General features: G+C 47.9%; 1 protein-coding gene across 1 annotated transcript in view; it reads right to left on the bottom strand.

The window, feature by feature from the left end:
* Positions 1–9,423: 9,423 nt before the first annotated feature.
* Positions 9,424–15,019, bottom strand: part of CDH4 (cadherin 4) — a 433,344-nt gene continuing 427,748 nt past the window's right edge. The window contains exon 16 of the mRNA XM_065849749.2: positions 9,424–14,441. Within this exon, the coding sequence (XP_065705821.1) occupies positions 14,235–14,441 (207 nt within the window). The 3' untranslated portion in view covers positions 9,424–14,234. The remainder of the gene's footprint in view (positions 14,442–15,019) is intronic.

The raw sequence follows: 15,019 nt of genomic DNA on the forward strand, positions 1-15,019 counted from the left end.
AAATAAGGGAAAGTGCAGCCGGCTGCGGGCAGAGGGATGTGCTGACAGTCCATCGCTCCTCTGAGCACAGCTTTGGCAGCTGTAGCCTGAGAAATACATCCCTGTGGTGTCCCCAAAACATGTGGCCGCTGCTCCCCTTCCCTCCTGTCTGGAAGAATGGAAGTTTGGGGTTTCCTAATGCTTCCCGATGGGTTTGGGTCATTGGATGGGGAGCAGGAGGGATGGTGTGTGAGCAGAGTTTGCTCACAGCTGACTCCCTGGCTGGCAGGACAGCTCGTGTGGTGAGCATGGTGGTTTTATGTCCCCTTGCAGCAAGGGGGGAATTAAAGCTTGTGTGTGGCTTGAAGGATATACCTTCCACCCTTTCGGAAAGCATCTGAGAGGAGCTTTGGAGATGGGGGAACAGGGAGGTGGGTGCAGGTGTGGCACATTGTGGTTGGGGTTGAGGGAAGATGGGAAGGAAGGAGAGAATTCTGGGGTCTCGTGAGTTTTCTACTGTGTTGATGGAAGGGAAGAGCTGAGCTGGGCGGCTGCAGAGTGCTCTGCAAAAGGGGCATCGGGGGCTGCTGGGTGTCCTGAACCACCCACCCTGTGTCCCCAAGGGTGAGAACACCCACTGCCCTGGCGGTGCCTGGGGGGTCAGCAGCTCCCTGGCTGTATGGAGTTGGGATCTTCCCTGGGATTTGGGGTGGGGAGAGACAAATTCACCCCGTGTGTCCTCCACAGCGACCAAAGTGCTGGTTGCAGAGCTGGGCCAACACGAGGGGCTCGCCAACGGGGTGTGTGGTACAGCAGGAGTTTGACACAGGTCCAGCTCTTCCACTTGACTCCTGAGCAGGGGGGAAACCAGCTGGGGGTAAAATCCCCACGATGAAATCCTGCAGCACATGTTCCTGCAATAGGGGCCAATCGGAGCAAGGGGGGATTCCCACCTGTGCAACAGAAACCACCGTTACATTTCAAAAGGCTTCAAGCGGCTCAGTGTAATGGGACAGGTTTTATCCTTTTACACTTTGCCTGGGGGAGGTTTGAGCTTTATCTTGAGCTTGAGAAATTTATGTAGCTAACTTTCTGCTCTTTGGACTGATACCCTCCCTTTCACGTGCCTTCAGGAGATGATTTTCTTCATCTTTTCCTGCCCTGACACCATTTCACTGTGCTCTCCTGCCCTGAAGACCTTTGGTCACTGCCGTGATGGAGGAGAGCAATGATGAAAGGTGATGTTTTCTGAGCACAGACTCGTTACTAAGGCTGATGCATGGAGGATCCTCCAGCCCTGTCTTTGCTTTGGCTGTGTCTGGAGTGGGGATGCTGTGGCAATAAGCTAAAGCCCAGTGGAAGCCTGTCTGCAGCAGCTCTGCATTGTGGACTCCTCCACAAAGAGGTTATCCAGATGCCAGAGGAGAGCAGGGAACAACCCATGGAACGGCGGGGATGACTTCACTTTCTGCCTCCCAAAGCTTTCACGCTGTTCGCACAGACAAGACTCTCCTTAGCTGTATCTCTGATTAGAGGTGCCCAAGACATTGTTAACTCATTTCTGAGTTTCCCAAGGCAGAGATCTGCTGCAGAAAGGCAGTCAGACCTCCTGGGTCCCCATGTGTGGAGCCTCCCTCCTCCTGCCTCGATGAACTTCTTTTCCCGATGAGCTGACGGTACCAGATGTCCTCCTGTGCCATGGCCGTACAAGGCAGAAGGCGGGGGAAAACAAGTATTTTTATATCCAAATGAGTTCAATATAGAGCCAGGGGGTCTCTCTGGTCCCATGTGAAAGCCTCTCCTGGCAATGCTGGCAGGGACGCTGGTTCATCCTGCCCGCACCGTGAGCCGAGTCCAGCCCTGCTCCGAACCTTGGCTTTACAAATGAGTGTGCAAAAGAGATGTGAGCCTAACGCAGCTTTCCAGGAAGTTATTCTGCAGCCTCTGCAGATGAACTCAACATCCCCTTAGCTTAAGGCCTGGGTAAAGAACTAATTATTTGGACCTAAGCTTAAATCTGTTTCCACAAAGATGGATTTGTGACTCTTGCCAGCTTCCCCTAGAGGATTGCAACCTCATTTTGTTCCTCATGAACTTCTGCTGAGGTGTAAAATAACAACAATCTTGAGAGCTAAAATCGCTGAAGGATGGATTAAATTATAATGCAATCAGTCCCAAAGACCTTCTGTCTGCAAGCAGCAGCATTAGGCCATCCCAGGCGCGGGCAGCCCGTGCAGGATTACCCAGCCTGCGCCGGCCGCTTTGTCTTCACTGGGAAACTGCAGTTCTTGGGCAGAGAGATTACATTATCAGCTACTGAGTATGTGCCTTGGCTGCCTTGGCACCACTCTGCCTAGCCCAGAACTCGCTCTGAGAAGAGCTATATAAACACATGACCAAAAAAAACCAGACACAGGCAGCAATGAATATTTCGAGGTCTGCAGCACATTCCCGGGGAAGGATTGCTTCCGATTTGCCATCTCTGCATGGACTTTAAATCACAACTTGAGAGGAAACCCTGTCTGGGGTCTGTTAATATGTGTTTATAGAGGATTTAGCATAGCAGGGCTCCAGTCCCCACTGAGACTTGCAAGAATAAGCTCCTATAAATAACTAAGATGGAGCTCACGAGGTGATTTTTGGAAGCACGGGGTATTTGACAGACCCCGGGCTGTGACCTCGCAGCTCGGGGAACAGCTGGGAGAGCAAGAGCGGGGTCCTGCCCTGGTCCTGTCCCCTGAGCCCCTCACCCCAGGGCCCAAAATGATGCTCCTCCAGACACTTTGTGCCACCGCAACTCACAAGGAAAATGGGGCTTATTGCACCAGCAGAGACTCGGGGCTCTGAGTGCCCATGGGATGCTGAATGGTAGCCTTGTAGCAAAGTCGCTTATCATATGCAAATGCAAAGAGATGTTGGGTTTCTTGTAGCTGGCCGCAACTCCTCTTCAAGGTTTTATCCCCGTTCAGGGCAGGTTTAAGGTTTCTTTGCCATGGAGACTCCTTTTTGCTTATATAAACTCTGTTTTATCAGCTCCTTGAATGAAGCGTCTGAGCTGACAAAGCTCTCCTTTGGCCCCTTGTTTTTCACAAAGGTGCAGGGGCTTAATTATCTTTCTGGTTCTGTCCAATTTAGCTGCTCCTTGTCAACGAGTTCAATGGTCTGTGTGGAGCAGAGTGGAAGCAGAGGAAGTGGATGTAGGCAGAGCAAGGCTGCTTTTTCTTAAGCAACTCTGCTAAAAAGACATCTCCTTTCTGGAGCTGCCCCAGTGTTGCCCTCTGCCCCACGCTCAGCCTCGGAATTGTTCAGCCGTGCTTATTAGGATGCTTTCAGAAAAGTGAGCCTGAGGACCCTGCCCTGATAAACTCCTGCAGAAGGCAGGCTGAGCTTTGGCTCCTCATCTGCCTTGTTCCTAGGTGATGAAACTGAGAGTCTATCTTAAAAACCCCTCTCTTCTGCCTGGGTTGACGCCTGTAGGAGAAGGAGGGAGCCCAGACGATGGGGACTGGTCTTCCATCTGCAGAGGGCTGTCACGGTCAGTGGTTTCCCCAACAACTGGACATAATTTCCAATTTATCTCAAGTCTCACTTTTCAGGTTCTTTGCTAAGTCTGGCTGAAAAGTGGTGATTTTTTTTTCTTCTTTAATGAAAAGGTTGCCATACTGAAATGGTCCTTTCTTTGCAAAATGGCAAGCGGAGCAGGTCACACCCTCCTGTTGCACGTGCAATTGTCTCAGTGCCATCAGGGCCCTTCCGCAGCTGCAGAAATATGAGGACAAATGGGAGAGACAAGCAGTGAACTGAAGCAGGACAAATGAAAAACCAAGATGCTCATTGAAATATTTAGCGAACCATTCTGAGCATAGTAAAGGTTGTTCCTCTTCTATTTATTATAAGGTTTGGAAGCGAGGCGCTGCCTGCCTGCAGAGGGCTGTGTACCTGCAGTAGAGCCTTGCTTTCTATTTGCGCATTTCCTTGTATTAAGGCAGGGAAGATGACAAAATGCTTTTGATCAGAGGCACTCAAATAGCAGAAATCTCCTGTACAAGTGTGTTTTCCCATTGTGATGTACTTAGGAGCATGTCTCAGCCAGGGCTCGGTGGCACATGGTCGTGGTGGCATCTCGCAAGGGCAGAGCCGGGACGGCCCCTCCTGGGGAGCGGGAGATAATGCAGATTTCATGTCAACCTTGTCCCAAGTCTCCCGAGCCGATGTGGCTGCTGCACTGCAGTGATGCTGGGCTGTTCTGGGATGGATGTTTGCTCTCAGCTGCACGTCTTTTACAAGGGCACAAATGTAATATCAAAAGAAACCACTTTGGTAATGTACTCCAAAGTTAAATATTTTATACAGTACTGTAGTAATGTGATGTATTGCCTTCTTGACACATTCTGCTTTTTGCTTGAGGTCTGGGATTTGGGGCTGTTTGCAGGGCTGGATTCTCACATCCTCTCTGGGGTCCGTGTGCTTTTTTCACAAGGTGTTGAATTTCTTTCTCTCCCTAAAAATGGTAAGAGCAACTAAATTGCAGTTCCTGGTAAAAAAAAAAAAAAGAATTCTGATTACACGATGGTTATTGTTTTAAGCTCTCAGGATCAATAGCGCTATATTAAAGCAAGGTACTTGCTTCTTCTCGAGGTGCAATGTGAAAGGAGATTCATGATGATAAATGCACAGCAGCCCATGTGCTGGGTGCCGGGGACCTCAGCTGGGGAACAGCTGGAAGGCACAGGCCAGTGAGTCTTCACATAATTGTATACACCTATATCTCTAATTTGCACTTGCTGATACTCCAGCTGTAGTAACTGGTGACGGGTGACTGCCTTAGCAACTTCATCACAGGCATTTGCAAGAATGGAAAGCTGGGACTGTAAAGCAGCATGTCTGCAAGACATAAAATACATCTGACAGCTTTAAAAAAGTCAGCAAAGTGTTTGCATTTGACCAAAGCCAAAACACTTGCATCTCACTGGCACGAGACATTGTCAGTGGGTGTCTGGCACTGGGTTTCATCCCACCCCATACATGTGCCTGAGGAAAGCTGTGAGGGATATCGCAAGACATTCCATCTTCCCTTTGTGTCACAGGGGCCGGTGACGGGATGTTAAGCCCCTGATGCAAAGGGCTGAGCATCGTGCATGGAGCAATGAGCGCTCAAAGTGCATTTTTGCAGAGGACTATAAATGCTCTTGCATTACCTGGTGGTTATGTTCCAATCAATATGGTTTTCGCAGACCAGGATTAGTTATGTCACCTTTTGTACTCCAAGGTAACTCAAGTACTTCATAAAGTAATGAGTTTAGCTATAGATAGCACAGGTTAATGACACGGCCATTATGTACTCAGTGATAAAGCTTCCATGTGGCCTGGGATATTGTAAATCTGGTTTATTAAGAATGGAAATATTGACAGAGATCCGATTCTGCCTTAGACCTTCTGCAGCCTCCCAGGGATTTTTGACAATCCTTCTGGCAGCTTCCAGCCTAGACAGAGAGACACTCTAATCTCTCAGAGGAAAACTGCTATTTTGGGGTCAGCATTAACACATTGATTTAAATTTGCAAACATTTGCAAGTCTTTGGATGCTAAAATGGAGCCAGGATAAGCATAAACCAGTGGGGCTGTGCTAATTCTCCAAAGCGAGATGGGTTTGAAATATTTAGATGTGATGCTGGCCGGACATTTCCATCCTCCCCATCGCAACCCCCTGTCTGAACATTGTTACAACCGCTGAGCATTAGGTGATCATTCTTCCATTATTTTTATTACCAGATCTAAAGGTAGATTTTTAAAGCTGCAAACGGCACCTGGCACCAGGGAAGTCCACAGGAGCAGATCTTGTCCACCATGGAAAACGTACCAGGAGCTTCCTACACAGACTAAAAATGCCCCTACTAGCAGCAATGTCTTTGACTCAAATTCATTGTTTGAATTGTTGCGTTTAGAGAAAAATAGCTCTTGGGGATGGATCTGACACCTGCTGCCTGGTGTCCGTTGGGCAGTGCTGGAGCCTGCGGGGCAGAGCCTGAGCCTGAGCCTGAGCCTGTGCTAAATTATCTCACTAGCTTTTACTAATTTTCTTTCTTTCTTTCTTTTCCCCACCATGAATCATGTGTGTAAAGCTCCCCCCAGTTTGACCCTTGTCTCCAGGGCAGGGAGGGTTTGTGGTTTGGGGGTTCACACACACAATGGGACCCCAGCCTCAGGATGTGAATCCCCAATTAACCCTGTAGGGACATCTTCCCTTTCGCTGCAGGTAGAAACCCTTCCTAAAGCCATCAGATCGCTAATTAACGCAAAACCATGGCATTATTGTTTCCCTTTCCAACCCTGTCAACTGAGCACAGCTCACCAAAGCCTCCAGGCATTTCAGAAAAGGTTTGGGGTCATTTGGGTTAGACCAGCTTAAAAACCACCTTCCCGAGGAGGCGGATGAAAGGTGTCAACTGAGACGTCCCTCTTCCCGCCCCTCTCATCGCCATCACGAGCGGGCTGGATGGTGGGTGACAGCGGGAAAGGGAGGGCAAACCTGCCAGCAAGCTGGGCCCTTTCAGAAAAACCCAGTAGCAGACAGGAGATTGCATTAAATTTCTATTTTTCAATGCTGGCCATCTCAGGAGGCTGGAGGTGTCCTAGATTGTCCCAGTCCTCGTGTGCCCATCACGGGGAGACTCTGCCATTAGTCACAGCCACCCCGCCGCTGTCTCCCCGCTCGCAGAAAAGCGTTGCAGCAAAATAAAATTAAAAAAAAATCAAAGTAAAAAAATATTTTCTCATTAAAAAAAAGAAGGCGGGGAGGGGGAGGGCGAGGCAATGAGCAGGGGAGATGGATTGTGCTGTGGAGCCGAGATGAGCGTGGAGAAGCTGTACATTAATCATCGTGAGAGGCGAGGGGGGGAAAAGATCCTACAGCTCTATCAGGAGGAAGCGTTTGCTGCTGTGAAACGATGCTGCTGCGAAGGTCCCAGTGTGCCTGTGGCTCAGGAACTGGTCCAGCCCCGTTGCCAGGTGGGGAAGCCCCCACTCCCAGGCTCCAGTGTTCAGGCTGGAACCCCCCTTCCCTCAGCATCCAGCACCCTCTCAGTTTCACAGAGATACACAAATCTTTAATATCTCATTAGCTCTGTCCCTCCATGCAGGATCTTCCCTGTGTGGGAAAGGAGGACGTAAATACTAACCCAAGCATCACTGCCGCCAACTGAGCACAGGGAAGCGCCCATACCCGTTCCCTTTGGGTTCCCTCACCGGTCACCGGGATGAAGAAGGATGCGGCTGCTCCGCCTGATGAGCTCTCGTGATGTGGTGCTGCCGTCACTGTGGCTGGAAGGAGAAGCACCCGGGGGATTTTCAAGGTAAACAGAAGCTGCTCAGGGGGCGCATGGTTCCCATAGATGTCCATATGTCCCAGTGTCCCCAGTCTGTCCCACATGCACCTTGGTCCTTTGCAGCATTTCCATCCCTGCCTGGAAGAGGAAGATGGATTGCTGTGCAACAGAGCTCATCATGGGGTCTTCTGTACAATTCATTTGCATAGTAATAGTAATAATAATAATAATCCAGTAAAGAAGCCACAGCTCAATCTCAGGGCTCCTGTCAGCACCAGTACACATGGACACTGAAGGGACATCATACCCACTGAGGTATGAAGGTGCAAGTAGAAGGAATTTTTAGAAAGGTTTTGTTTGTTTGTTTGTATATATATATATGTATATATATATATAATTTTTGAGACAAGGAGACAGCTTGGCCAGTGGTTAATAAAAGCATTTAATCCTCCCAATGGCTCCTCTGCCCCCATCTGGGGGCTGCTATGACAGTAGTGTAATATTGCATAGAGAATTTTGGTTGGTCTTTTTTTTATTGCTGTTGTTTTTTGGTTTTTAAAACTGCTCTCTATTTAAAGAGACTTTGGAGGAAAAAAAAAAGTGTTGGCAACAAACAGGTTTTATTCTGGAAAACAAAGAAAATTCAGTTATTTCATGTATCGGAAAAAAAATAAATCTCTGTGTGCTTTGGTTTGATCTGAACCAAATTCTACTGCAAATTCTGGCATCTGCCTTTGACTTGGGTGGAAAAAACAAATCCAACAAACCCAAACCACTTTGACACAACCACCCAAAAACCCTTAATAATAATTGTAATAGTAATTGGTATTATTTTTAATTTTGGCACAAAAGGCGATGGATTCAGGGGTGGATGGCTGTTTCCATCAGCTTAGTAAAACTATTCATATGGTCAAAGTTAAGCACACAGCTAAATGGTTTGAGGAACAAGCCTTTCTGCAGGCAGATAAGAGCCTAATAACAGGATGATGAGAGCCCAGACTTCCACAGATAGCAGAAACCAATATTTGTGATGCAACAGTCTTGCATTATTCAGTAGTTAAAGATAATTCTAAGAAACAGAACAGCTTGAGAATTAGCAAAACTAGCAATAAAATATTCTTAGTTGACTCCGGAGGGAAGTAAATTGCCATGCTCAGGATTTGCATTCATCTTAATGTTTATTAAAAATGAGACAGCGCTGCTTTCCGCTGGAATCGCTCTGCGGTTTGCTGGAACCTGCGTTCTTCCCAGCCCCTGCATGCGTGTGGGACCTGATGAGGCCGCTCGCCAGCTCATGGCCTATGTGGGTGGATGTTGGGATGAGGGTGATGGAGACCCAACTTATCCATAAAAGTCCCCGGGATGATGGGAGCCTTTGCTGCCAGCGTTAATTGTTAATTGTGTGCCAGGCGATCGCTGCGCAGCCATGCGGGAGGGTGTTCTTGCCCCCTCCCCGGGCTCTTGGGGACACATCGAGGGAAAAGCAGCCTAAAATAAGCAAGAAGCTGGTGGCCCGAAGGAGATGCAGGCACAGGAGAGCTGCTGTGCTCCGTAAAGCCAACCTGGAGGAGTTTACACACTGTTTGCTACACATACAGGAGCATCTCTGCTTTGCTTCTGCACGTGCAGAGAAGGTGGAGAAATACAACGGCGAGCAGCAAGCTCAGGCTGCCTCCGTGCAGTAAGTAAAGACCCCTGAACGTGTTTGAATTGTGCTAAAGCACAAAGATCTTGTGTTGCAGGAATGAAGTCACCACCCCACTGGTTTGCAACAACAGTTTAGTGCAGTACAAACTTGTTTGCATCGGGCTGTGGAGGGACCTGCACCACCACCACCATCACCATCACCATCTCCTCGCTGCTCAGACAACGGCGCAGGCCAGGGGCCAGCTGAGCTTCTTGCTTTAATGAGTGCAAATTTCCCACCACTAGGCAAGTGCAGAAGCACCCAGGGTCTCCGAAAACGCCACTGATGCCCACAGAGATGGACCCACACCTGCAGCCAGGTCACCGCTTACCAGCACACTGCAAGGGTGAGTCTGCAGTGAATGAGCCGCGGGTGCATGTGAGGAAAATGAAATAATTAACCAAAAAAAAAAAAAGGAAAAAAAGCAAGTGAGACTATTCAAAAGGGGGACTTTATTTTTATTACACTGGAGCCAGGCGTCAGTGCGCCAGTTCAGCTTTGATACACAATAAATCAGCAAAGCTGTTACTCAGTTTGGAAACCAAGATTGCAGTGGCACTAAAAACACACTGAAAACATTTACTTCCTTCCCGTTTTTTTTTTTCCCTCTTTTGTTTTTGGTACAAAAATGGTACAAACAACAATACAAAATATTTGTGCTGTTGACAGTTACAAAAAAAGGATTTTGAACTGGGTTAACGGACGCAATCTGCTTTTGCGCTTCAGCGTGAATACAGCAGAAGTCTTCCTTGAGAACAACCACAGTCATGCGGGCTGCTACACAGCTTCTCCATCGTGAAAGGAAACATGCAAAATCATAATTGAAACAAATAAAAAGAAATATAAAGTGCTCCAATTATACATCTATGTGTTGTTGTTTTATTTTTTCCCCTATTTGATTTGTAGCTTCAAGCACTAACTACATTATGTACACATTGTGTGAGCAATTGCATATGGGGTTGGTGTGTACTGGAGAGAACTTTTATTTTCCCCATGAAACTGAGTTAACTTTGCATGGGAGACACCTATGTTGTCTAGTTGCTGTTTCAAACAAACGCTTTCTTCGCTTACAGCATTTCCCCCACACAACATATTTTTTTTTCCACACTTACAATGAAGAGCTCCAAAAGACATCACAACTAAAAGTCCCGTATTTTACCTTTAATATGTTTTTCTGAGACTAAACGAAGTTGCAATCTTGGCGTATTGTGTTGTACAGACCCTGCAGTTACCATTACCACCCTCCAATTCCCAAAGGTTTCCCCTACGTGAAGCCGCTGCAGGTGACACAGACGTCTCCAAAGTCCCACTGACTCCTGGAGGCCGGACTCAGACCCGACTATCCCTAAAATCCTCTTGAAAAAGGCCCAAGGAGGCTCAGCCACAGGGGAGTGAGCTCCTCACCATCACCCTACACCCACCGACAGCATTGCCTGCTCCAACAAAAGAGGTAAAAAAAGATAAAGGAAAAGAAAACCAGAAGCGAAACTAGGACTAGCACATAGGGCACCTAGAGGCAACTTGCCTATTTACTCCCATTACTACCTGCTGAATCTCCTTGTTGCCTTGCAAAGCATTTTTGCGACTGATGCTTCTCCCTGTTTACAGGCTACATAATAAACAGACCGCCCGGGGGCTGCACCGAGGCTTTGCTGGGGGTGGCCATGGGCACAACCTTCATGCCCAGGTGGCAGGGAGGGCACAGGAGGTGTCCACAGTGTCCCCATGCCCTGAGAGCTTGTCCCCATCCCTTAGACAGCATGGAGAGCTGCGGGGGTGTTCCCCTTGGATTAATGTAAGTTTTCTTAGCTGGGTTACAAACTAGAAGTAAAATTAACAAGGTTTGCAAGAAGTTTACTATTTTCATTGTTTGATGTGCTCCTTGCTTACCTTCTGCTGGTCCCACCAAAAGGAAAGGGGCCTGATGCTGCTGCTACTTGTGGGATTGTAAAGCTCAGTGGTGGAAGATGCAGGGAGGAGGACGAAGAAGAGAAGGAAAAAAACAAAAGGAGCAGGTCCTGCAGAGCGAGACTGAGCAGAACTGGGTCAAAAGACAATAAACTAGTTGGCTTGATTTATAGGCTCGTGGGGTTGGAATGGCTGGACTGCAAATGCAGCAGAAAAAAGATCTGCTGATTTGGAAAAAAAAAGAAGTCTCCAATGGAAACAGGTTGATTTATTTTTAATGACTCAAAACAGTTTTGTTTGACTTAGGTTGCATAAATGTTCTTTAAAACCTGACAAGCCGAAGTCTGACAGCATCTCCTAGGAAGCAGCTCCTGTCACCGCAGGACCTGTCCCCCAGTGACCGCGGGGCAATGGATGCTGCCTCTGGCCCCGCAGCAGCCATCCCACCCCTTCCCTACCCAAAATCCATCACCCTGGCCAAAGCCACAGCAGACATGATGCGCCATGCGCTCTGAGCAGGGATGTAGCTGCTGCTCGCGGGGAAGCGGTGCTGGGGAGTTCGCAGGGCTCAAAGCAGAGACACATGGGCTGGCATCGCAGGATCCGCACGGGCATCCCCAGAGCTGCATGGAGCCGGCGGCAGCAGCAGCAACCCCAGGGATGGAGAAGCATCAGCGTCATCCCGGCCCTCGAGCCGCATCCTTCTCCTGTGTTGGTGAGGAGGTTTCAGTGACGGACACAAAACACTGAGAGGTCACCAGCGAGAAACACTAAGTGCATTTTTATTATTTTCTATTTCTGCTGTGGCTGGGCAGCTTCTGTGGAGGTGCAAAGCCCAGATGGTGAGATACTCCAGCCCGTGGCTTTTCCGAAAGAAAAGGAGAAGAATCGAGACTGCCATTGGGTAGGAAGCAGCCCGTGCCAGGCCACTGGAGGACCAGGTTTGCTGAGGGTGGGCAGCAGGAAGTGGACGGTATGTGGTAGAAGCAAATTAAGACCTTCATAGCGCTCACATGAGACCACGGAGCCCCCAGCCATAGAATGGGAATTTGGGAAGGCGCCGGGTGCCGGCAGTTTGCCAGGCACTGAGCTTCACCCCGGCCGAGGCGCGTGGAGCAACGTCCACGCTGCTGCCGTGGGAGCCGTCCCCCTCCTGCCGCCCCAGCCGTCACCTCCTGGTTTCCTCAAAAAACTCGGTGTGTTTGCTCTCTGAGCAGCGAAAGGACAAACCGACCCATCAACCGACCAACCGACCAGGCCAAAAAAGAAAGATCGCATCCTTGGTGGTTAGTAACGTAGCGGTAACGTTGGGGTCCCCTCGGGCAGACTTTTACCACATTCCACTTCATACAAGACACATTTCAAATGCTCGTTAATTTACAGAAATTGCATTTTATAGAAAATATGATACAATGGAATATAAAATGCACCAGGAGCATTTTCAAAAATCCGAAGAGACGATCTTGCAGCCTAGTTTACCCTCTGAGACGGCGTCCACTCATCACCGCAAGCTCTCGTCCTCGCATTCTCCCGCTCTCTCCCCCCACCCCCTTTAACTCTCAGCATTCAACTTGAGAATTAACCGAGATATCAAAAAAAAAGCGCGATTATCCCCTGGATAATCACCTGCCAATACTGTGCACATTTCTTGGATTCAAATGAAAATATATCTAAGCACTTTTACAAGATTTAGCGAACCCACTGCAAAATCGTCTGCAGAATATAAAACACAGGTAATCCAAGATTTCATAGCACATTAATTAAGTGGCTCATAATCCATTAAATGTGGTTTATATTACACATCCATGCAGTCTAAATCATTTTACAAACATTAGACATAAACCCACTAGTCCAAATCAGTAAAGGAAAAATGTAATAAAAAAAGCTAATAACTATTTGTTATTGGTTAAACTGACCCTACATATAAACTAGGTAGTATGCTACCATTTATAATACTGATGTTGAATTACGCCTGGATGCTGCAAAACCTCTTGCTTACTTGGCAATGCTTGAGCATATTTACCACAAGATACTTAACAGGCCCTCGTTGCACTCCTCCAAAAGAAAATAAACATTTACTACAGATAGCAGCACCTACCCATCGAAGAGAAAGGACACACATTAGCTGAGTTACACGATGTTGTTGAGCTTTGGCTACTAATGCTCCGAGGCATTAATATTGTACTAGACTAACTTCATACTTACGGATGGCAAAAGTGCTGATTAACAATTCCTGCCCTTCGCACGGCCCCGGCCTCGAGCGGAGCCGCTACACAGACCCCGTCCTTACGCGAGGAAAACCATCGGCTTTCGTGCTGGTGGGTGTCCCGGGGGCTGTGGGACACCCCCCACCCCAGCTGGTGTCTCCATCCCTCCGGAGGTCCTGGGAGCCCAACCACGCCGAGAGCATAAAAACAAACAAATGGGCCTTTGGTCATTTCACCGTTTACTTTTGCAGGGTTTAGGCAAGGGCTGCCGGAGACTTCTATGGCAATAACCAAAGGCTTTATCGATGCTATAGTTCTATGCAGCTACATTGAGTGCGACCAGGTGACAGCAGAGCCCCCAGTCGGTATTTTGCATCTGATAACACTGAATTATATACAACATGATGACTAGTTCACCACCTGCTGAGGCTTAAAGATGGCTGTTAAGATTTTGACTCAAAACATTACCCACCCCCCCCAACATTTTCCACCCCAGAATGAGTCACCCCCTTAAAAAAAAACAACCAACCAAACAAAAAAAAAGGCAAAAAAAGAAACAATCTCCACAGTTCCTTTTTGTTAACTCCTCCCCAGCTAGAACTGGCTTAGGGTCACAGGGAGTGCTGCCCAGGATGGTTGTATGTTTGTTTTCATCACTCCTGAGATTGAAGGGAATCTGATACATGCACCAAAAGGCACTTTCAAATATATATATATATATATTTTAAAAACAGTGCTTCTGTTCTAAGAAATTCAAGTTAAGACAGAGTGCCTTTCACTCTCTTTAGTCATAAAGCAGATAAACGAGCAATATCCCAGCTGACATTAAAAAACCAAAACAACGAAAAAAACCCAACCTGCAGCAGAGACAAGTGTTCATGCGAGACAGCTCAGTATTCTGAAAAAAAATAGAAAGGAAAAAAAAAGGGAAAAAGAAAACCTCCTATATCACCACTAAAAATAACAATACAGTCAGCAGGGGATATATTAAAAAAGCTGCCACATCTGTACAGTTCTTGCTTCTGCATCGGCTCTTTTTGTTAATGTTGTTGTTGTCTGTGGGCTTTGTTTTTTATTTATTTTTTCTTCTTCTTTTTTTTTTTTTTTCCTTAATAACGTGAGGTCAGTTTAATCTTCCTCGCCTCCCCCGTACATGTCCGCCAGTTTCTTGAACCTGGGTCCCCAGTCGTTCAGGTAGTCGTAGTCCTGGTCCCCGGAGCTGGAGGAGTTGAGGGAGCTGACGGAGCCGGCGGTGGAGCCGCTGCCCTCGTAGTCGAACACCAGTAAGGAATCGTAGGGGGGGGCTGTGGGGTCGTTGTCTGCTGCACGCAGGCCCTTGTGGGGGGCAAACACACCACGTTAATACCCAGCGTGGGGTTTGATGGCGATGGTGCTAAGGAAGGGTGAGCGTCTGGGATGCTCAGGATCCCTGCAGCAAAGCGAGACGAGGATGGTGAAAAGCTAAATGAGGATGGGGACAAAATGAGGGGCCTGGAGCTTCCCTGTGTCCGGTTGCTGAAATCATAGAACCACAGAATCACAGAACTGTTTCAGTTGGAAGAGACCCTCAGGATCACCGGGTCCAACAATAACCTCACTCTAGCACTAAACCACGTCACTAAGAACCTCATCTAAACACTTTTAAACCTCTCCAGGGCTGGTGACTCCCCCACTGCCCTGGGCAGCCTGTTCCAACGCCCGACAGCCCTTTCTGTGAAGAATTTTTTCCTAATACCCAGTAACTCTCAGCATCAGAGCTATATCCAAGGATTCAGCACTGGATCTGGAAAGGTCTCCATTCTGGCCAGTGTGTCCTTTTGGAGGTTGCCTGTTAAGATTTCCAGCTTGGTCAATGTAAGAACAAACAGCACCCTCTCCTAATATAGCCGTTATTTTATTTTTGACTCCTTTAG

The sequence above is a fragment of the Patagioenas fasciata genome, chromosome 16 (genome assembly GCF_037038585.1).
Source record: "Patagioenas fasciata isolate bPatFas1 chromosome 16, bPatFas1.hap1, whole genome shotgun sequence".
Lineage (NCBI taxonomy): Eukaryota > Metazoa > Chordata > Aves > Columbiformes > Columbidae > Patagioenas > Patagioenas fasciata.